The sequence below is a fragment of the Impatiens glandulifera genome, chromosome 5 (genome assembly GCF_907164915.1).
Source record: "Impatiens glandulifera chromosome 5, dImpGla2.1, whole genome shotgun sequence".
NCBI lineage: Eukaryota > Viridiplantae > Streptophyta > Magnoliopsida > Ericales > Balsaminaceae > Impatiens > Impatiens glandulifera.
Genome location: NC_061866.1, coordinates 20,561,006 through 20,585,654, shown reverse-complemented (window position 1 = coordinate 20,585,654; position 24,649 = coordinate 20,561,006). Strand labels below are relative to the sequence as shown.

Genomic DNA, 24,649 nt, shown 5'->3' with positions numbered 1-24,649 from the left:
TGAGGAAAGTCTGTAGACTGCAGAAGACAGTCCTACAAGATCTTTCCACTTCGGGATAAGTCAGAAAGGAGATCTTCCAAGTACAGACAACTGTCTAACAGACAGTGCCTACATTGAGTAAAAGACAAACCTAGCAGGTTTGTCTTACACACCGGAAGAACAGACCGCCAGGTCTGAGACAGACCGCCAGGTCTGAGGTTGACCGCCAGGTCTGAAAAGATGACCGCAGGCTCTGAATCACTGAATCACTGAACCTCTGCACCTCTGCTCAGCCAATCAGATTCAAGGAAGTGAAATATGACCGTTGGCATATTTCACCTATAAAAGAGGCAGTTGAAGAAGAGTAAACACGGGACACATGTGGGACAAGTAAGATACAGTGAAACAAGTGAGAAATTCTAAGAGCATTTACTCTACAAGTGATAAGACTGTGCTGTTCTAAGAAAGCCTAAGTGCTAAAGTTAAAGTGTGTGTTTTACAATTTCGGTGTAAATTGTAAGAGTGTTATCGAGCAGGAAATAAGTCTCGATCGGATTGTATTTGTATTCCTTAGTGAATATCCTTCTCGCGGTTTCGAGAAGAAGGGGTGACGTAGGAGTTTTATCTCCGAACATCCATAAAATCTGTCTTGTTATTTACTGTCTGCCGATTTCATTATCTAACCGATCTGTACCGCTCCAACCTACCTAATCCCATCTAAGCCGAATATCCAGATTACCGAAACCGACCCACCAAATCTCAAACCTTCATCATCTAAAACCGGTTAAGCCTATCATATAAGTGTGCCGCTTCAACCTGAAAGCAAACCTCTTCCGCGCTTGAACCTAGTTCAAGGGTTTGTGACAGGTTGTGAAGTATTGAAACCCCGATGTTAATCTCTAACCGGATTAACCACCACCCTTCGAGTGAGAACCGCTAACCGGTCCAACCCCCGGTCCTCCAGCGGCTACCTAGATCCTAACAATTGGTATTAGAGCTGAATCACGGTCTGACGAACCGGTTGAGGATCACGGTACAAAATCACACTTGAGAGCTGAATATCAGCTCCTCAATGATGTGATCGGTAGGAGCATCTTCGGGAAAGATGTCACAAATACCTATAGTACCTCGAACTTCAACATGATGGCGGCTATAATCACCGGTACACCGGTGAACTGGTCTAGGGTGCTGTTTGACGTTCTCATCTGGATGGTTGGTATCCGATCAATCGGCTTCATCCCCCAACTAAGCTGCCTTCTTGTGGAACTTGGTGTTCTGACCTGTCCCGGAGAAGGTCTGAACCAAGCCCAAGTGCTGACCAAAGAGATAATCGACTCTTTCTATGAGCAGTTTGAGAGGGCCTGGAGGAGAAGGAACCGCCGTAACAACCCTACCGGTGTCATCAACTCCCACGCACATTGAGTCACTCCCTCCTGCACCCGGTCATTTTGTTGCACGTACCGGGTGTATCCTTATCCAGCATCATCATGATCACTTTGGCTTCTATCATGTTTCCCTTCGGTGTTATCTTTGTTCCCTATTCGGCTCTATATGTGCCTTTTCGGTATTATCTATGTTATTTTCGGTCTCTGTTGATTAACCGCGTTCGTGTTAATGCAATTAATGAAAGAGAAATCCTTAATTAATGAGATAACCCCCAACCACCTGAACATTTACTATCCAACCAACTTGGTTACTTCCCAACTAATACCTACCTCGGGCTCCGCAATCTGCCTCTTCCCAATAAACATTGGAAACATAAAGATTCTCTTGTCTAATAAAACAAAACTGACAATCAAAGCTCATGTTTTCCCTCCAAAACCGACCTTATATAAAGGGGTATCCTTCACTCAGCTCAACACATCCTAACACATATATTGCTTCTGAAATCTCTTGAATTCTATCTCTCTCAAAACCGTAATCATGCCAAGCCGAACCTTGGGAAATTTTTTAAGCATCGATTTCGATTCATGTATGGAGGAATGGGACGGGTTGCACGCAAAGGAACTCATGTTCGAATCCCTCATTCTTACCGGCCTTCGACCGTTCCTTGAAGAATCCGGTCCGATTCTGACTGAGGACGTTAAAGCGTTCTTCAGAAGCGCCTGTATCAGGGGCAATTACATTGTCTCTACGGTAAGGGACCACACTTTCTGGCTCGATGAAGCCGACTTTGCCTCCTTATTCAACCTGCCCACAGAAGGGTTCTCTGATTTTCCACCTCTGGAAGGGCTTGACGAATTCTATTATGCACTCGTCTTTTCTGGAACCATGGAACCGGTGGAAAACCATGGGCCCAAAAACCTTTTGGGGAGACACGCTCAACTTCTTCTTGAGATCGTCACTCGGTCCATTCTTTGTCAGTCCCCAAATCAGCGGTACTCAAAGAACACCTACAACATGATGACCAACATCTTTAGCAAAAAGGCCATCAACTGGTCCACGGTCATCTTCTAACGTCTGAAATCCATGGTGATAACCAAGAAAGGTCTTGGTTATGCACCTCACATCAGCAAACTAATTCTCTCATACCGGCCAGAGTTTGGACCGGGTACACCGGCTTCACCCTCGAACATTCTTGACAAGGATTCGGTGGAGGAAAGGATTTCCAGAATGTTTCTTCCATAAGCTGTATTTTTCTATTTTTATGTATGCCTATTTCAATCTACTTGTCGGTTTCCCTTCTGCAATGCTTCATGAATACAATCTCATTTCAGTTTAAATGACCGAGTTGTCTTAACATCTTGAATATACATCTAAGTAACCGATTAACATTATCAAAACAACCGCGTTCCTATCCGGCTTCAAAGAAAAACCGCTTAAACTCAAAAGATTGCAAAACTCTACTCACTCTAACTAACCGGTTAAATTTAGAAACCGGAGCATCAATCGGTCTCAAAAGAGGGTTGCGTCATCAATGGCGAAAGCAAAACTTTTGGAGGGAAATTTCCTGCCCAAAACTCCCGCCCCTGGTTTACCGCCCACGGATTGGCACCTTTTCACTCCCGCCCATGGTTTGCCGCCCTTTCAACTTGGAGGGAAAACTCCCGCCCAATGTTGATGGGACGGTTGGGCTTTCAAACCGCATCTATAAAAAGGATTCTCGGCCATTCTATTTCATTCTCACGCGAAACTACTTTCTCTCTCTAAGCTCTCAAACTCTCTGAAGCGGTTATTCCTCAAACTTTCTCAAACTCTCTAAGATGGGGCGCGATTCGGCATTGTTTAAACACTTGACTCAGGTGGATTTCGAGGAAATCCGACAGAAAGGCACGCACGAGGCAAAAGAGGTTATTGACCGGGTAGCCGAAACCGGTCTGGAGTATTTTCTCGGCGGCCCTCATATTCTATATAAGGATGCGGTTACGGAATTTTTCAATACCGCAACCATCTCTGACAATAAGATCACCGCAACTGTATGCGGTACTGAAATAAAGCTCATCGAGGCATCGGTGGAAAAGAGCCTGCGACTTCCAACAGCCGGCCAGGATGCAACGGCAGACATAGAGATTAAAACCTTTGAGGCAGCTTGCCAGATACTCTCGGCGTCTAAGGAGCCGATAAAAGTATCCGGTAGCAAATCAACGTTGAAACCGGAGTATATTCCAATCTGTGATATCTTCGCAAGGCGATTCTAGCAAGGGGAGGAAACTATAGCAGCCTAACAAAGGACAAAATCAGGATGCTGGTCGGCCTGATAGAGGGAACAAAGGTTAACTGGGCAAAGGCAGTGTTCCACAATTTAATGGAAATGGTGAAACCGGACTCAAACCGGTCTTGGGGATACTCCGTTCCTCTCGGTAAGATCTTCCTTCATCATAATCTCAACATCGGTCCCGGCGTCACCATCTCCTCAAGAAGCCTGATACGGTCCAAACAATTCCTGGAAAGGAAGCAGCCGGCCCCCGGTTCCACAGGTGGCCGAAAGAAGGCAACCGGCAAGAAAGCGGCCCCAGCCAAAGAAAAGGCCGAAAGCAAAGGAAAGGAGAAAGTAACTTTCTCGGAACCGCCGCAGCAAACGGAGGATGAAGAGTCGGCCTCCCTTCTGCAAGAACCGATACAGAAAAGACCGATGACGAAAGATCGGCCAATGAAGAAGAGCATTCGGGGCAAAGTCCCGATAATGTAGGTCCTGACACAAATCCTGAGACCACCGAGGGCGGTGAAGAGGATGGTGAAGAAGGTGGTGACGAAGGCGGTCACGAAAGAGGTAACGAAGAAGAGAAGGAGGACGAAGAGGCCGAAGCCGATAGGGTAGCTCTGAAACTCCTAAAGGGCATTAAAAAGCGAGCCGAGACGATTGAGGAGTTATACCTGGAATGGCATGAGCACCGGTTCGGCAAACCGTATAGGCAAATCCTACCGGGCTACACAGACGTGGAATGCCTCCAAAGACTGAAGAGAGTGGAGGACGTGGTCATGGATATCACAAAATCCGATACCATTGAAGAGGTATTACACCGAACCTACCTCTTAAAACCACGAGCACAACTACGGAAGCTAACCATACGCATCCGGAAGATTACGGCGAAGTTCGAAGAGGTGGGACCGGAAGACACCTTAACACCGCTGGTATTGGAAAGGATGGAAAAAGCCAAAGGAGACCTTATTCAAGAAATTGATCGGCTGGAAGCAATGTACGGTCAAAGGGAAATACCGGTTTATACAGCTCCCCAGATTGATACAAGTCCGGATCACTGCCCAACACCTCCAAGGGCGAATTTGGCAACAGAGGAATCCGATGAAAGGGCGGATCCTACTCTCACCGGGCATTCTCCACTTACACAACCGGAAGTCTCCGAATCAGACTTCACAAAGGAATGGGTTGAGAGCCGATTTCAAGAGTTTGAAGACTCCGAGGTTCTCCCTTTGAAGGAGAAATTCCAAAGAACCGTTTGCTCGGTACTCAAGTTCGCCAACACCACAAGGTATCTTTTGGATAGAACACAGGACCGGTTCTCAGAAATTGATGAAGATCAACGGGAAGAAGCGGTTCTGCGCGGAAAACATCTTAAGCGAACCGTAATTTTGGAGGATACGACCTCCGAGATAAAAGAGAACTTTGCCCGACTTGAAAGAGAGACCGATCAACGATTAACGGAGGTTGCTAACGACCTGGTCGGCACAACACTCGAACGGGTCTCCGACCTTGAAAAGAAAAATGAGGGTCTCGAGGCCGAACTCAAGGCGCTTTCCGAACAAGTTGCCGAACTGCTGAAGGCCAAGATAAATGCGGATGCCGCGGCTGTAGAGGCTGATGCCCAAGCGGCTAAGAAGGTCCAGGATGAGCTGGACGCCGAAGCAAGTAAAGAGAAGGAGGCACCGCGACCATCGCAACTTACCGAAGAGGAAGAGGAAGCCGAGCGGATTCGAAGGGCAGAGGCTAAGTTTCCAGGACTTGCAAAGAAGGCAGTCGCTCAAGCTGCGAAGGATGCTGCGCGGTTAGAAAGGGAAAGACGGAGGCTGGAAGGCTTCGCAGACGACAATAAAAAGAAAAAGGCGGCCTCTTCCATTTCAGCTCCGACAAAGTGAAAGAGGGAACCTTCAAAGAAAGCTCAAATAGCCGACATGCTCAATGAGGTCACTGTCGGTCATTGGGAGTACACCGCAGCAGGTTACTCAGGTCGAAGAGGAGGATGAAGAACACCTGCAGCCCCGGTCTACAAGACAACGAGTCTCCGAACCGGCCAGTCGACCGCAACCGATGAAGAAAAAGTGGAACATATATGATTTCTCGGACTCGGAATAGGGGCTCTCTTTCCTTTACTTGTCTTAGTATTTTTATATATTATGTTATTTTCGGTTATCTATCATATATATAAAGCTATTTTTGAAACCGGCCATCTTTTGCATCTCTACTTAGTTTTGATAATTTTAAATAAAATAATCAAAAAGGGAGAAATTGATAAGATAAAAGATAAGACTTTTCCAAAAATTTTCTCAAAATTTTTCGAAAAATTCTCCTAAGTCAGTTTCAAAAATCCGGACAAACAAAACAACCGGCCTACGGTTGCAAACTTACATGATTTTGATAATTTTAAATAAAATAATCAAAAAGGGAGAAATTGTTAGATAAAATTAGACCGGTTCAAATAAACCTAACTTAAATAAACCTTCCATGCAGGAACAAGGAACCAGACCGGACAAACAAAACAACCGGCTAAAGAAAACTAGCCGGTCAAGCTAGTAAACCGACCAAGAATACTTGGAACATGACCGCACAAAGAAAGGATCGGCCAAAGCTTAAAACCGGAAACATCAGACAGTCGATCGGCCACAAGGCAAAGGAATAACCGGAAGAAGTCCGGTTACATCACTCGTACCGGAAGCCATCCGGTTAAGTCAAATGACCGACCAGTACAAGAAGACAATTCGGGTATCTGTTGAGAATGATACCAAAGGAACAGACTGAACACTTCCATATCCATACAAGTCTGAGGAAAGTCTGTAGACTGCAGAAGACAGTCCTACAAGATCTTTCCACTTCGGGATAAGTCAGAAAAGAAATCTTCTAAGTACAGACAACTGTCTAACAGACAGTGCCTACATTGAGTAAAAGACAAACCTAGCAGGTTTGTCTTACACACCGGAAGAACAGACCGCCAGGTCTGAGACAGACCGCCAGGTCTGAGGTTGACCGCCAGGTCTGAAAAGATGACCGCAGGCTCTGAATCACTGAATCACTGAACCTCTGCACCTCTGCTCAGCCAATCAGATTCAAGGAAGTGAAATATGACCGTTGGCATATTTCACATATAAAAGAGGCAGTTGAAGAAGAGTAAACACGGGACACATGTGGGACAAGTAAGATACAGTGAAACAAGTGAGAAATTCTAAGAGCATTTACTCTATAAGTGATAAGACTGTGCTGTTCTAAGAAAGCCTAAGTGCTAAAGTTAAAGTGTGTGTTTTACAATTTCGGTGTAAATTGTAAGAGTGTTATCGAGCAGGAAATAAGTCTCGATCGGATTGTATTTGTATTCCTTAGTGAATATCCTTCTCGCGGTTTCGAGAAGAAGGGGTGACGTAGGAGTTTTATCTCCAAACATCCATAAAATCTGTCTTGTTATTTACTGTCTGCCGATTTCATTATCTAACCGATCTGTACCGCTCCAACCTACCTAATCCCATCTAAGCCGAATATCCAGATTACTGAAACCGACCCACCAAATCTCAAACCTTCATCATCTAAAACCGGTTCAGCCTATCATATAAGTGTGTCGCTTCAACCTGAAAGCAAACCTCTTCCGCGCTTGAACCTAGTTCAAGGGTTTGTGACAGGTTATGAAGTATTGAAACCCCGGTGTTAATCTCTAACCGGATTAACCACCACCCTTCGAGTGAGAACCGCTAACCGGTCCAACCCCCGGTCCTCCAGCGGCTACCTAGATCCTAACACAATCTATATATACATATATAATTACTTAGCCCGCAGCCCGCAGGTTGTACAAAGCCCGTAAAACATACTTAACCAATTAACCAGGCGCAGAACTTGCCGCCTGACGGGCTCGAACCCAGGACCTCATGGAAGCCTCGGGGATATCCACCTCTTGTTTCCACTAGGCTAGAAGAGGGGATTATATTTCCTTACTTAACAATCAACATACCACATTCTTATTAATTACCAATGTTTAAGAATGTATATATTTATAAGGGAAAATTACCTGGGCGGCCCTCGAACTATCTCTATCGCATTTGTATATATATATAAAGTTTTTATAAATGATAAATAATAATAACTAATTTTTCTTTTCTAATTATTTTTTCTCTCATATTATATATATATATATATATATATATATATATATATATATATATATATATATATATATATATATATAATAGAGATATTAAAAAAAAATATAAAAAGATTTTATCTTATATTTTTTCCCTCACTTAATCATATAAAATATATATTGTCTTATAAATAATTATATATATAATAACACTATAATATATTTATATATATATATATATATATATTTAGGACCGGTTTCAACTATAGCAGGGGTCTTAGTATAGTCAGAAGCTCACTTCAATTTTACTTTGCTTAGAGATTAAGATCTGTTTCTATTCTTCTCAAGCTCTTGAACAAGTGCGGAACAACTTGCTAGGTTTGAAGCGTCAGATGATTGAATGCAACTAGCGGAAATGAAATAACACAATGAGTTTTATAAATGTCCGGAGATAAAACTACTACGTCACCCCTTCTTCCTCAACAAAAATGATTTCACTAGAAGGATTTGATTTGTATAACGCCTACACAAACCCAGTCAGAAATCCAAGACTTAATTGGCTGTCTGTTATGAACTCCTAGTTAACTCTCCGTTGAACAGAACAACCTTTGTTCAACTTACAACACTGAAATTTCACATAGAAAGAACAGTAGAGAAATTTTAGAGTAATATTAGAGAATGTAAACACAATGCTTTAGAATTCTTGATTTGTACAGAGTGTTCAACAAGTAAGAAATATTTCAAGTACTGAGAGTAATCATATGGTTGGAGAGATAGTGCTGAAATCCGAGAGATTAATAAACCAAAAAATCAGCAATTCGTCTGTTGTCCTTGGATAACTATTTATACTAAAATCGAGCCAGCGGTCGAATCTTCTTTATGGACATGTGTCCTCTTTCCATTGGATGTACGCCTAGATATACGAGGTAGTACAACAGAGGATATGTGTTTGATCGTGGGCATACCGGATTGTACTATAGGATATTCTTGAGATCGTGGAGTACAGGACATTACAAAATGTAAGATGGAATATTGAGTATGTGGCACTTGGGCAATATAAGCATGTTTAGACGTTTGAGCAAGACAGCTGATAAGGAAGCTGAGTGCCATACTGATGAGCTGAGTAGATAATCAGATGCCTCTTCAGACGACTACTAACGTACGGCATCAGACATTTTATCAAACTTCTAAGAATATTAGACGATGTTTAACTGTGTTTCTTCTTTAGACTAACACGTCTAAGAAGATTATATGATATCTAACTGTGCTTCTTCTTCAGACTAGCACGTCTAAGAAGATTATACGACGTCTAACTCCGCTTCTTCTTCAGACTAGCACGTCTAACCGCGCTTTTTCTTCAGACTATCACGTCTAAAAAGATTAGACGACATTTAACTATGCATCATCTTTAGACTAGCACGTCTAAGAAGATTAGACGACGTCTAACTGCGCTTCTTCTTTAGACTAGTACGTCTAAGAAGATTATACGACGTCTAATTGTGTGGTTCTTCTTCAAACGAGCACGTCTAAGAAGATTAGACGACGTCTAATTGTGCTTCTTCTTCAGACTAGCACGTCTAAGAAGATTAGACAATGTCTAACTACGTTCTTCATCAGACTACCACGTTTAATTGCGCTTGTTTCGGACCGCGTCCGAAGAGACATGTTTCTTTAGATTTGTACCTACACAAATATAAATTACCCACTTAGTTTTGTACAAACCATATCATTAAAACTATGTCATATTAATTTAAACTTATTCTCTTAAGTTTATTAAATCACTTTTCTTAATTTATTATTTCTTGTTTAATTAATTTTTCTCTTTTCTCTATTTAATATAATCTAACAATTTCCCCCTTTTTGATAATGTTAAAATTAAGTTAATATTGAGTTAAAAGGAGACAATCAAGTTAAAACATGAACTTAATAACTTAACCATTATATTTATGAATATAAGCTACGAAAAATTATTCAAAGTTTAACACTTCCTCCCTTTTTGGTCTTCATCTTAGTTATAGAAATATTTGTGCCAACCTTGACCTCTTCCTCCACCTTGACCACCACCGCATTCACCTTCACAGCCACATCCGCGGTCTTCTTGACAACTCCCACTTCCATTTCTATTTGTCTTCTTCCTTGTGGAACGAGTGCCACATGCACTTATTCCCCCTTGATTTCTTTCTCCTTCATGTCTTTCTTCCCCCATTTTAGCATCATCAGTAGCGACCGCATCTTCTTCAGCCTAGAAGCGTGAAGCAACCGCATCAACATCTTCGATTCGCTCAGCATCCACAATCCTCAGGAATTTGGAGATTTCAATCATCTAGAGGGTGAGGGATTCCATCATAGACCCTATTTCATTGTGAAGCTCGAGGCTGAAAAACTTGGACTTGTCATGATTCTCAACACGATATCTGAATAGAAATTCTTGCATCCTTCCCGCCTAATGGTGGAGAATCTTTACGTCATGAGCATTCTTCAGCAAGTCTTTATGATTTCTCTTTTGGGTAGCAACTAAATCAGCATTAGCCTTGGAAGTCTCTTCAGAATGCTTCTCAAGGTTCTCCAGCCTTGAAGACATAAATTGGATGCTCTACTACATCGGAGCCAGAGCGTCTAAGATAATCTTGTGAATGTTCATAGCTCTCGGATATGCTTCCTCAAACATAGAAGGAGTAGCGAAAGAGACAATATGGGAATCAGATGGCATAGAGAGAAAAAAATTAGCATGAACGCTTACCTGAATAGAGTGCTCTAGTTCCTTGTCTTGAGGTTCCTGAGACACATTGATCAATGCCCTCGATTCACCTCTAGCTTCTTGGATTTCGACGCATAAATCCTTGATAAAGCCTGATACATCTTCAGAACAGAGAAATTGATCAGCCTCCTTCTCTTCAGATGCCCTTTGGAAGATAGAATCAGAGGTCAGCTCGCCCATTTTGATGTATGTTCGGTCAAAGAGGAGGAGGGCTGAACAGGTTCGGATGCCCTCTTGGAACAGATGGGTTCCCCCTCAGGAGACGGGGTTTGCCTTTGTTCGGACGTCAGGGGAACTTCAGACATCCCCTTCTGAATAGACATAGTCGTCTACTCAGACGTGAGAATAAATGCCTCCTCAACAATAGGAACTATCTTCCGAGCTTCAGATGGGAGGGGTGTCTGTTCAACAAAGTGACAGGAAGAGAACCACCTTTCTTCAACGGACGATTCTTTTTGCTCGATGAAATGAATCGACGACTTCAGACATCCCCTTCTGAATAGACATAGTCGTCTACTCAGACGTGAGAATAAATGCCTCCTCAACAATAGGAACTATCTTCCGAGCTTCGGATGGGAGGGGTGTCTGTTCAACAAAGTGACAGGAAGAGAACCACCTTTCTTCAACGGACGATTCTTTTTGCTCGATGAAATGAATCGACGCTTGCTCTTCATCTACTGAAAGCATCTGTCGGCTATAAAGATATGGTGTGGTTCACCTTGTAGAATTTTGTCACTTAAACAAATAGTATGCAAGGAGATTTGTATAGAACATCAAACAAAAAAATATCATTGAAGATTAGTGTATAAGTTTGTATCATAGGATGAAATTTGTTATACAATATTTGAATCTTTCTATTCTCTATACATTAATTTATTCTCATAGTTATTTGAATGTATATGTATTAATATTTTAAATCTCGAATAACTCTATTTTTCACGGGGTATTATCTATCGGTCACGTTTGGTTATGCTTGAGTTTTTCTTCCTACAAATATGTTTGAATTTTTATTTTATTTTCAAATTTATGCTCACCAATCATATCTGGTGAAGTTCAATTTTTTGATGTGAATATTTTAAATTTGAATAGAAAAAGTAATAATAAAATATTTGAATTCCATGTGAGTACTTAAAGAGCATGGCGGATAATTGTTGGCACGTCGAGAATGGTTGCAGCATAGTGGAGGCCTTGTTTGGTTTATGGGTTTAAATACTATACAACTTTCCCGCGAAACAAGCAAGATCATATTTATTATTTATCACCCCTTCAACATATGTGTGTGTGTGAGAGAGAGACAGACAGACAGAACGAAAGGGAGAGCGAAAATCGGCAATAATTTGTTCTTTGTCTTCTGTTCCTTCTCTCTTTTCTTTCGTTTCTTACAATTTTTTTCTTCCTCATTTCCTATAGCAGTCCGTTTTCTCTCTGCTTTCCGAAGAAAGACAGCCATTATTATAATTATTATTATTATTATGATCCTTGTTCTGCAACACTCGCCTGATCACAACGTATTTCACTCAAGGTATGCATGGAATTTCTCCGTTGATACTTGAAAATGCAAGCCTCGTAATTGCAGGCTAAATGATTTGATATATTATTCCGATGTTCAGGTAGGAATTCCCCATTACTTCCTTTTCAGGGCTGTAAGAGTATAATACCCTTTCCATCCATCAATCCATCCATCCATCAGGGTTGGTTATTCATGATCTCTTGAGTTTAGCTTTCAAGGTTGCCTTAAAATAAGGTCAAACAATGTCGTGTTGTGGAGGTGGGGAAGAAGAACTTGCTGGACCACCTGCGAATCAATATGCAGCCCCTTATAAAGGGGGAAATGCCTATGGTGGTGGTAATGAATTTTCTCTTTACTTTTTGTTTAATCTTTTTTTTTTCTGGGATGCAAATGCTTCCTTCAAAATTAATAAGTGTCTGATTATAAGTTTAGGATCTTATAATAATTGTCTATGATCATTGCCTAGATAACATTTTTGGTTTCTACTAATTGTAGCTGTTTTTGTTTATTTTGGAAGACATTTGGTCCCATATTTGTGCCTATTTAATATCAATAGTAGTTTTGACCGGTTTTGTACTGGATACTTAGCCGGTGGAATGGGAGAACCGAGAAGCTCAAATCAACCAAGAGGTGGTGGTCCTCAAAAAGTTTTGCCCATTGAAGTCCCATCTATGGAATTGAGTGAACTCAATAGATTGACGGGTAACTTTGGAACCAAGGCTTTGATTGGTGAAGGTTCTTATGGTAGGGTCTATAACGCGACATTACAAGAGGGTGAGCAGGTAGCAATAAAGAAGCTGGATACAAGTGCTTCAACAGAGCCTGATAATGATTTCTCAGCCCAGGTGAATTAATAATCTCATTGCCCATTCTTCTTTCCAGCATAAAAAATGGCATGCCTTATAATCAACCCTTTTTTATATTTGATTATTTGCAGTTATCAGCAGTTTCAAGGCTTAAGCATGAACACTTTGTGGGCTTGTTGGGTTATTGTTTGGAGGCAGACAACAGAATTTTGGTATATGAATATGCAACAATGGGATCTTTACACGATATATTACATGGTATGCTTTGTTTCCATATGCTCAACATTGTTGTTTAGATTTTCTCTTGTTTATACCATTTATTATTGAATTATTCGATGATGATCCAGGAAGGAAAGGTGTACAGGGTTCTGAACCTGGTCCGGTTCTAGCCTGGAGTCAGAGAGTGAAAATAGCTTATGGTGCAGCTAGAGGGCTTGAGTATTTGCATGAAAAAGTGCAGCCTGCAATTGTTCATCGTGATGTCAGATCTAGCAATGTCCTTCTATTCGATGAATTTTTGGCAAAGCTAGCTGACTTCAATTTGACAAATCAGTCTTCGGATACTGCAGCTCGACTGCATTCTACAAGAGTCTTGGGAACTTTTGGTTATCATGCTCCAGAGTAAGTTTTCCCTAAACATGTGATTCATATATATATATATGGAAGATGATGAGCTTGCCTTCTTGCTTTCTTATCTATTCTCCCAGTAGTTATATATTTTTCCCTATTCAGAATCCAAAACTTCTTAATTCAAAAGATCTGGTTATGCAGACTACACCACTTAAGTTTAACTGACAAAATATGTTTTCTATGGTCCTACAGAAAGATTTTTTTTTCTATATCTTGATGACTTAGATACAAATACATTTAGCTGGATTCAAGAATTTATTGATTGTTCGGAATAAAGAAAAACCAAATCATAAGTTTTTTCTAGTTCATTTGGAAACACATTTTGAATCTGTTTTCTTATCTTGATCTGGATTCAGATACAAAAAATAAAATTGTAAATATATTTGAATAACTTTAGTTTTCAAATGTGTATGTATCTAAGTCAGATAAATAAACAGAGGAAAAATAAAAGTGTTTTCAAATGGGCCAATATGTTTGGATCACAAAACAGGCAACAAGAGATATATAGCCCACAAGGAAAAGGTTGTACAAGCATTGATTCATACTTTGCAACCTTGCAAATTATATTAACAGTCATATTTAGGTGAATAAGAACTTACAAATATAGTATTCAACATGTTGCTTTTGGTAGCCATCTTAAAATTACACCTTTGTGTATCCCTTTTTAACAGATATATATAATGTAGCTACATCTCTTCTTTTTGCAGGTATGCAATGACAGGGCAAATAACTCAGAAAAGTGATGTCTATAGTTTTGGAGTCGTTCTTCTTGAACTTCTAACGGGAAGGAAACCCGTTGATCATACAATGCCCAAGGGGCAACAGAGTCTCGTTACATGGGTATACATATATATTGAGCATATCTGGAAACTACTATTCTATCAAAATCTATCAAGACAAACAAAATTGCAATGAAAATATGTTGATAACAAAATAGATTTGTCAAGGTACATGTCTAACAATGCTGCTAAAAAATTGACAGGCAACTCCTCGGCTAAGCGAAGATAAAGTGAAGCAGTGCATAGATCCCAAGCTAGGGGATGATTACCCACCAAAAGCAATTGCTAAGGTTAGCTTTCTCTTCTAAGTTCATCATTCATTTTCATGTATGGAATTTTACATTATAGCAATTTCCTGCTCACTCCTAACTATCTAGTGTACTTGTTGGTCCAGATGGCTGCAGTTGCAGCACTTTGTGTTCAATATGAAGCAGACTTCAGGCCAAACATGACAATTGTGGTGAAGGCTTTACAGCCGCTTCTCAATGCAAAACCGGCTGCTGCTTCCGCAGAATCTCGTGTATAGAGGTGAAAAGTGTTTCAGGATGGGATACCATTTTTTCCTCTTCTACGATTCCTTAAATTTGTTAGTAAAAAATAGTTTGCACTGTTGTTGAAAGTAATTTAAAAATTTACTGGAGCTAATGCAGAACAGAGGAAAGTCTGATTATTATTAGCAGTCATTTTTTTATTTATGCTACAGTACTTAATGGGAAACATCCCTTGTACCAATCTTATACATACATTTCTTGTCTACATGTAATGGATCATGTTGTTCATTCTTTTTAAATCATCTTTTCATTAAAAAACGAAATGGAAAGTTTCTTTCAAACATTATAAAAAAGAGAGGGAAACAAAAAAAACAATATATGGAAGAAGTTTAAATCCCCATTTTCGAATTGAAACGCACCGGACATCTTTTGAGACAATCAAACTCATAATTTTATTCCTTCAAAGAGTTTAAGGTTTCTACTGCATCATAAGAACTTAAATCAATCTATTTCTGGTTTCTACTGCATCATAAGAACTTAAATCAATCAAATTTAAATCAATTTATTTGATGTAAGAGTCGGCGACATTGAGTGGAGTCGGCTTAAGAGACTAAAATGTCACGTGTTCAATTCCATCTGCAAGCGCTTTGAATTGAATCGGAGGGACATTGCTGTCGGGTGTCATTCGAAAAAAAAATTATGTTAAAAATGTGTATTTATAATTTAATTCAATATCTTTTATCTAATTATTAAAAAAATATGACAAAACTTACTTTTATCCACTCGTTTTATTTAAAATTATTTTGTTATTTTTTTAAGTTTACCCAAAATCATATAAATTGAAATATTTATTAGGTACAAATAAAAGTAATTTCAATAAACAAATCTTCAAACATTTAACTTTAAATCAAATTATCAATCAAATATAAAGTTCTACAAGGTATAATATTACTTATTATTATATACTTATTTGAAAAAAATAAGAATATTAAAAAAATCATTTACCCAATTCATTCGAGGGTGCATTCTTAAATATTTGATTACACCTTTAGGCATCTACACTAAGGTTTTTTATCACCAATGTTTGTGTTACTTAAGCCGATATTCCCTCCATGGGCGAACCCTTAGGTTTTCTCACAAATATTTGCGTTACTCAAGCCGACATTCCCTCCATAGACAAACCATTATGCTTTCTCACCAATGTTCCGCTTCATCTACTAATGTTCGCGCACTCACATATAATAATTATTTATTTTAAATGGATTCGAACTCTGATATTTAGTATGAAATTTTAATATTTTAACCGTTAAACCATTATGATTGTTAAAATAATTTTATAATTATATATATATATATAATATATATATATAATATATATATATACATATATTATAAATTAAATTTTGAATAATTATATAAATTATCTACTATATCTAATATTACTTATTATTATATACTTATTTAAAAACATAAAAATATTTTTTTTAAAAACTAATCAATTCATTTAAGTTTTTATATCTATAATTATTTTGATTATTTAATAACTAAATTTGAAAATGCATTCTTAAACACTTAGATTATATACCTTTAGGCATAAACCCTTAGTTTTTTCTTATCATCAATGTTTGTGTTACTCAAGCCGACATTTCCTCCATGCACGAACCCTTAAGTTTTCTCACCAATGTTTGCGTTACTTAAGCCAACATTTTCTTCCAAGATCTTTAGTATGAAATGTTAACACTTTAACCGCTAGACCACTTATAATTGTTAAAATAATTTTATAATTTTGTGTATGTTTATTTATTTTTGTAAGTTAAATTTTAAATAATTATATAAATTATCTATTGGAGTCTAATATTAATTATTATTATATACTTATATATATATATATATTAAAAAAAAGTAACTAACTAATTCATTTTTTAAGTTTTATATTTATAATAATTTTGATTATTTAATAACCAAATTCGAGAGTGCATTCTTAAACATTCAATTATACATTTAGGCATAAACTTTTAAGTTTTCTTATCACCAATGTTTGTGTTATGCAAGAAGACATTCCCTCCATGGACGAACCCTTAAGTTTTCTCAACAATATTTGCATTACTACTCAAGTCGACATTCCTCCATGGACAAACCTTTAGGTTTTCTCAAGCCAACATTCTCGCCTCCGCTACCAATGTTCGCGCACTCATATATAATAATTATTTCTTTGGGATTCGAACCCTGATTTTAGTATGAAATGTTAATACTTTAATCGTTAAACCACTTGTGATTACTTATTATTATATACTTATTTGAAAAAATAAAAATATTTAAAAAATCAACTAATATACTTCTTTTAGAGGGATTTGAACCCTAGTGTCTAGTATAAAATTTTAACCATTAAATCACTTAATGAAAATCATTATATTATATTATATATATATATATATATATATATATATATATATATATGAGTTAGATTTTGAATAACTATTTAAATTATGTAATTTTTTTATACAAAAGAAAAATATATAATAAAAATAATTATAATGTATCTCTTATACTAATATTAAATATAAATTTTTTAATTAATAATTTAATAAAGATATAACATTATATATAATAAAAATTATTAAATTTATTATCCTAATTTTTCTTAATATATTATATAAATATATTAATAAAAATAATTTTATTTTTATTTTTTTCCTCATATATATATATATATATATATATTATTTTAATTAAAAATATTTTTACTTAATTTATTTTTCAATATATAATAATTATATAATATTTATTTATATCATTATTTTATATTTCTCCTTATGAATATATATGGTTAGAGACTTATGAATATATATGGTTAGAGAAAGAAAAAAATTAATTAAGATAGAGAGAAGATAGAAAAGAAGTACTTGAATGATTGTAGTGCTTTGATTTAAGTATCATTATATATTTTTTCTAAATATATTAATAAAAATAATTTACTTTTATTTTTCCTCTTATATATATATATATATTCTAATTAAAAATATTTTTTACTTAATTTATTTTTCAATATATAATAATTATATAATGTTTATTTATATCATTTTTTAACTAAATTTCATTTTAAAAAATATTAAATGTGCTTTTTTGTGTTATATATATATATATATATATATATATATATATATATATATATATATATATATATATATATATATATATATTAAAAGAAAAAAAATTAATTAAGAAAGAGAATTAATGACGTGAATTGTTGTGGTGTGTTTAAATATCATTAATTATATATATATATATATATTATTTACTATTATATAAATATCATATATAAAATTATATTTTAATTATAATTTATATAAATTAGTATTTTTTATTGTATTTTACTCTATTTATATATTTTAATTATATATATATATTTAAATATATATAATGAATAAATAAATTAAGATGAGAAAAAATAATCTATATGATCCTTAATTTTATAAAAGAAAATTAGTATCCCTTCTAATCTATATATACAAAATTAATATAAAAAAAACAAATTCTCTACATATATAAATATATTAAAAAGATAAAAGAGAAAATAATTAATTATTTTTTTATTATTAATCTATATAAACTAAAATTTTAATTATTTTTTACTCTATTTATATATTTTAATTATATATATATAATAATAATAAAAAAAGAAAATTAAAATGAGGGAGAAAATAAAAAATAATTTATATAATTATTAGTTTTATAAAAAAAACATTATCCCCTTTAGACTCTATTCTATGTATCTATAATAACGTTTTTTTCAAAAAAAAAAATAACGCTTAACCAAATAAACTTGTAATATAGATTTAGAAATCTACTAGCTCTCTACAATTAATAAAGATTACTCTCTTATAATTTATATATTTTCATATGAAGTCTAACTATATATATATATATATATTCTCTCATTAGCCTAAATTTTGTACATTTATATATAAGAATATATATTTAAAATATTATTTATCTATAAATATTTTAAATAAAATTAATATTATTCAAATTTAATTAATAAAAAATTATTTTTATTTTATAAAAAATTAATTTAATTTTAAACTTAATGTTAACATATATTTTATTCCTTCGACACCACACTTAACCCCTCAATTGACCATTATCTTGTGACTCACACTTTTTCATATGTCTTTTTTATTCATCGGTGAACCATTCACCAATCTTAGTCGACCTCAATTGATGACACATCTTTTATCTCTCATCAAACTCAACCACAAATCTTAATTCCTACCTCACACTCGACAAACCACCTACCACCCGACCTCCATCTCGTGACTTCACACTTTTAAATACTCGTCAAATCACCCATTAATTTCGGATTCACACTCGACAAACCACCCACCACCCGACCTCCATCTCGTGATCTCACACTTACAAATGCTCGTCAAACCAACCACTAATTCCGACATCACATTCGACAAACCACCCACCACCCGACCTCCATCTCGTGAACTCACACTTTCAAATGTTTGTCAAACCAACCACTAATTATGACCTCACACTTAACAAACCACACACCACTCGACCTCCATCTCGTGACCTCGCACTTTCAAATGTTCATCAAACCAACCACTAATTCTGACCTCTCAACAAACCACCCAACACCCGACCTCCATCTCGTGACCTCACATTCGACAAACCATCCACCACCTGACCTCCATCTCATGATCTCACATTCGACAAACCACCCAACACCCGACCTCCATCTCGTGACCTCACATTCGACAAACCATCCACCACCTGACCTCCATCTCGTGACCTCACATTCGACAAACCACCCAACACCCGACCTCCATCTCGTGACCTCACATTCGACAAACCATCCACCACCTGACCTCCATCTCGTGACCTCACATTCGACAAACCACCCAACACCCGACCTCCATCTCGTGACCTCACATTCGACAAACCATCCACCACCTGACCTCCATCTCGTGACCTCACATTCATCAAACCAACCACTAATTTCGACCTCACACTCGACAAACCACCCAACACCCGACCTCCATCTCATGACCTCACATTCGACAAACCATCCACCACCTGACCTCCATCCCGTGACCTCACACTTTCAAATGTTCGTCAATCCAACCACTAATTTCGACCTCACACTCGACAAACCACCCAACACCCGACCTCCATCTCGTGACCTCACATTCGACAAACCATCCACCACCTGACCTCCATCTCGAAACCTCACATTCGACAAACCATCCACCATCTGACCTATATCTCGTGACCTCACACTTTCAAATGTTCGTCAAACTAACCAATAATTCTGACCTCACACTCGACAAATCACCAACCACCTGACCTTAATCATGTGACCTCACACTTTCAAATGCTCGTCATACCAACCTCACACTTTCAGATGCCTCGTATACCACCCGACCTCCATCTCGTGACTTCACACTTTTAAATACTCGTCAAATCACCCATTAATTCCGGCTTTACACTCGATAAACCACCCACCACCCGACCTCCATCTCGTGATCTCACACTTACAAATGCTCGTCAAACCAACCACTAATTCCGACATCACATTCGACAAACCACCCACCACCCGACCTCCATCTCGTGACCTCACACTTTCAAATGTTTTGTCAAACCAACCACTAATTCTGACCTCACACTCAACAAACCACCCACCACCCGACCTTCATCTCGTGACCTCACACTTTCAAATGTTCATCAAACCAACCACTAATTCCGACCTCACACTCAACAAACCACCCAACACCCGACCTCCATCTCGTGACCTCACATTCGACAAACCATCCACCACCTGACCTCCATCTCGTGACCTCACATTCGACAAACCACCCAACACCCGACCTCCATCTCGTGACCTCACATTCGACAAACCATCCACCACTTGACCTCTATTTCGTGACCTCACATTCATCAAACCAACCACTAATTCCGACCTCACACTCGACAAACCACCCAACACCCGACCTCCATCTCATGACCTCACATTCGACAAACCATCCACCACCTGACCTCCATCCCGTGACCTCACACTTTCAAATGTGCGTCAAACCAACCACTAATTTCGACCTCACACTCGACAAACCACCCAACACCCGACCTCCATCTCGTGACTTCACATTCGACAAACCATCCACCACCTGACCTCCATCTCGAAACCTCACATTCGACAAACCATCCACTATCTGACCTATATCTCGTGACCTCACACTTTCAAATGTTCGCCAAACTAACCAATATTTCTGACCTCACACTCGACAAATCACCCACCACCCGACCTTCATCTTGTGACCTCACACTTTCAAATGCTCGTCATACCAACCTCACACTTTCAGATGCCTCGTATCCTTTGTTTAAAAGTTGCGTCAATAAAGCATTCTTGAAAATCTAAATTTGAATGTTTTGGCATTCGAACCCTAGCCTTAAGTATAAAATGTGAACACTTTAACCACTAGACCACTTCAGATTGTTGAAATAATTTTATTATTTTGTGTATGCATATATATTTTGTATTTAATATTTATATTTTGTGTAAACATTAACTAAAAAATTATTTATATATATGATTAGAGAAAAAATGTATAATAAAAGATAAGATGTATTTATATAAAATTAATGATATATATATAAATTATTAATAAATATATATATAATTAACGAGGGAGAAAATAATTAGAAAAAAATATATATAAGATAAAAAAATATATTTATAGTCAACATTTAATTAAGAAAGAGAGAGGAGAGAATATTTGATGATGAAGTGGATTATATTTGTGGTGCTAGTTGACTTTAAGCGTTATTATATATATATATAGATATATAGATATATAGATAGATGTTTATTTACTATTTTATATAAATTAGGAAATTTCTCAAGACACACCGATAAAAATATAAATTTAATAAAAAAATAATTATAATAATATGTATTTTATGTTTAAAATTTTTAATAAATCACGGATAATATATTAAAATAAAAAAGTAGAACATTCTCATTTCACATTTTATTTATTTCGGTAAAATAACTCATTTTCTCACATATCTTATCACATTTTTTTTTTCAATGAACCTCTAATCTCGTGACCTTACACTTTCACTTTGGTCAAATAAAATATCTTAAACATTACCAATCTCTTTTTTACCTCACTTTAGTCTATCAATGCTCAGTCGACCTCTCATCTTATGAACTTAAAACACTCAGATTGACAATCATTTCATTCCACATTTATCTACCAATTAAATCGGACTTCTCATCTCGTGACCTTAACTTTCACTTCGGTCAAACAACTAATATTCTCGTATATTTTAACCACCAATATGAATTTATTTCCCAATCGACCTTTATCTCTTTACTTTACTTTCACTTCGACTAATCAAAAATCATATAATTCCATATTTATCCATCAATCACAATCGACTTTTATTCTTTTAAAGACTTTACTTTCACTTCATCAAACAACTCATCTTCTCACATATTTTATAATATATAACCCAACATTCTTATTCTTACTTTGGCTAATCGTACATCTCATTACACATTTATCTACCTCAATTAACCTCTCATCTCGTTACCTTACTTTCATTTTGACTAATTAACTATCTCATTCCACATTTATCCATCAATTCACAATCGACCTCACATCTCGAGACTTTGCTTTCACTTCATCAAACAACTCATCTCCTAACATATTTTACAATAATACAACCCGAACTTCTTTATCCTCAATTCGGCTAACTATCCATCTCATTCCATATTTATCCACCCTAATAATCAACCTCTCATATGTGACCTTACACTTTCACTTCCGCCAAATCAACCATCTCCAACATCACCTATCTCTTTTACTCTTAACTTTGGTCATCAATCCTCAAATGACCTCTTATCTCGTGATACATCTCCTCACATATTTTACAACATGATTTTTTTATCCTCACTTCGGATAATAATTTCATTCCACATTTATCCACACCCTAATCACCCTATTATATTGTGTGACTTTACACAATTTCATTTCGGTCAAATCAACCATCTCCAACGTTACCAATCTCTTTTACCCTCACTTTGACCCATCAATCCCAATCGACCTCTCATAGCGTGACTTTTACTTACATCGATTAACCAAAACCATCTCATTCCACATTTTTTATCCCACTAATCTCAATCGACCTCTCATTTAGATACTTTATTTTGATTTCGGTCAAACAATTCATCTTCTCACATATTTTACAATAAACGACCTGACTTACTTAACCTCACTTCGATTGACCATCCCATCTCATTTCACATTTATTCACCCTAGTCGGACATCTCATACCGTGACCTTAAACTTTCACTTTGGTACATTACCAATCTCTTTTAACCTCACTTTGGCCCACCAACCCTCAATCGACCTCTCACCGTGTGGCATACTCACTTTGACTAACCAAATATCTCATTCGATATTTTTATCCACCTCAATTGACCTTTAATCTTGTGACCTTACACTTTCACTTGGTCAAATTAACAAACAACAAACCATCTCCTTACATATTGTGAATGTTATTTACTCAACCACCAATTCATTGCATATTTTAACCATCCATCTCAATCGACCTCTAACTTTGTTAATGTCAATTACCCAATTTCATTACAAATTTTAACCAATATCATTCGCATTCAACCATCTCTTCACTTCGATAAATCAAGATTTTTATTTCACATATTAACCATCAATGTTTTTAATAGTTTAAAAATTGTTCCTAACGAGATTAAAACCATGGTCTCTATTATGTAGCATTAATACTTCAACCATTAGACCACTTAAGATTGTTGATTTATATTTATAATTTTGTGTATGCATATATAATTTGTATAACTAACCATTAATAAATACTTATTATTTTAATATATTTAGATTAAATTTTTATTTTAAAATTTATTAATTTTTTCACTAAGGTATATATATATATATATATATATATATATATATATATATAAATGAATTATTATTATATTATTAATGTTAAATTTTTATTATTACTTTAAATAAATTTTGTATTATTAATTTTATTTATTTAAATTTATTATTAAAATAAGAAATAAAGAAATGTGTCATTTTTTTCATAATTAACTAAACTCTCTTTTTCACTGTTAATGAATTATTATTATACTATTAATATTGATTTTTTAATATTATTTTAAATAAATTTTAAATTATTAATCTTATTTATTTAGATTTATTATTAAAATAAAAAAAATATTAATTTCTTTCCTAATTAACTAAACTCTTTTTTTCAATTATATATATATATATATATATATATATATATATATATATATATATATATATATATATATATAAATAATATATTCCTGGAAAACCAACCACCAATCTCAATTACAATTTCACACCTCGTATCTTTCAACAAACCAACCACCAATCTCAGTTGACCTCTAATCTCGTGACTTCACGATCATTTGTTATTAACCTTTAATCTTTTGACAAACCACATCCCAATCACACTTTAACACGTCTTTTATCCATAAGAAAACAAACCACCAATCTCATTTGATATTTAACATTGTGACTTCACACTTTAATCAATCAAATATTTGATACATATCTTTTATCCACTTTTAATTGTTACAAGCCTATTATCAATCGGTAAACCACATCCCATCACACTTGGTTAAAGAGTTATATTTTTTTTGTCAGATTGCAAGTTTGAAACATACATATATTATTTTTAATTTTATTTTAACCGTTTTAAGTTTATGGGTGGGTCAACCCACAATCCGACCTAAGTATTTATTTACTCTCACATATATATTCAAATTAACCAGAGCTATTGACCCGACAATCTGGATACTTTGAAATTAAACATTATTATATTTATAAATTAATTAGTTAAATGTCTCATGTTTATAGAATTTGGTGTTAAATTTAA

The 24,649-nt window shown here is 35.9% G+C and overlaps 1 protein-coding gene across 2 annotated transcripts; it reads left to right on the top strand.

Moving 5' to 3' along the window:
* Nucleotides 1-11,760: 11,760 nt before the first annotated feature.
* Nucleotides 11,761-14,995, top strand: LOC124938664 (probable protein kinase At2g41970). 2 transcript variants are annotated; one of them, XM_047479146.1, is made up of 8 exons: nucleotides 11,761-11,995; nucleotides 12,113-12,319; nucleotides 12,572-12,828; nucleotides 12,921-13,047; nucleotides 13,137-13,410; nucleotides 14,127-14,259; nucleotides 14,402-14,488; nucleotides 14,593-14,995. In XM_047479146.1, exons 2-8 carry the CDS (start codon nucleotides 12,226-12,228, stop codon nucleotides 14,722-14,724), a joined length of 1,104 nt encoding a protein of 367 aa, XP_047335102.1. In that variant the 5' UTR covers nucleotides 11,761-11,995; nucleotides 12,113-12,225; the 3' UTR covers nucleotides 14,725-14,995. The 2 variants fall into 2 exon arrangements, with proteins under 2 accessions (XP_047335102.1, XP_047335103.1); XM_047479147.1 differs by having other exon boundaries at nucleotides 12,084-12,319.
* Nucleotides 14,996-24,649: the final 9,654 nt, after the last annotated feature.

Bases quoted from the DNA above. Each gene is read 5' to 3' on its own strand.
- LOC124938664 (XM_047479146.1), top strand. From the start codon at position 12,226: ATGTCGTGTTGTGGAGGTGGGGAAGAAGAACTTGCTGGACCACCTGCG. The intron at 13,411-14,126 runs GTAAGTTTTCCC...TTCTTTTTGCAG, and splicing joins TTTGGTTATCATGCTCCAGA to GTATGCAATGACAGGGCAAA. The intron at 14,489-14,592 runs GTTAGCTTTCTC...TTGTTGGTCCAG, and splicing joins CACCAAAAGCAATTGCTAAG to ATGGCTGCAGTTGCAGCACT.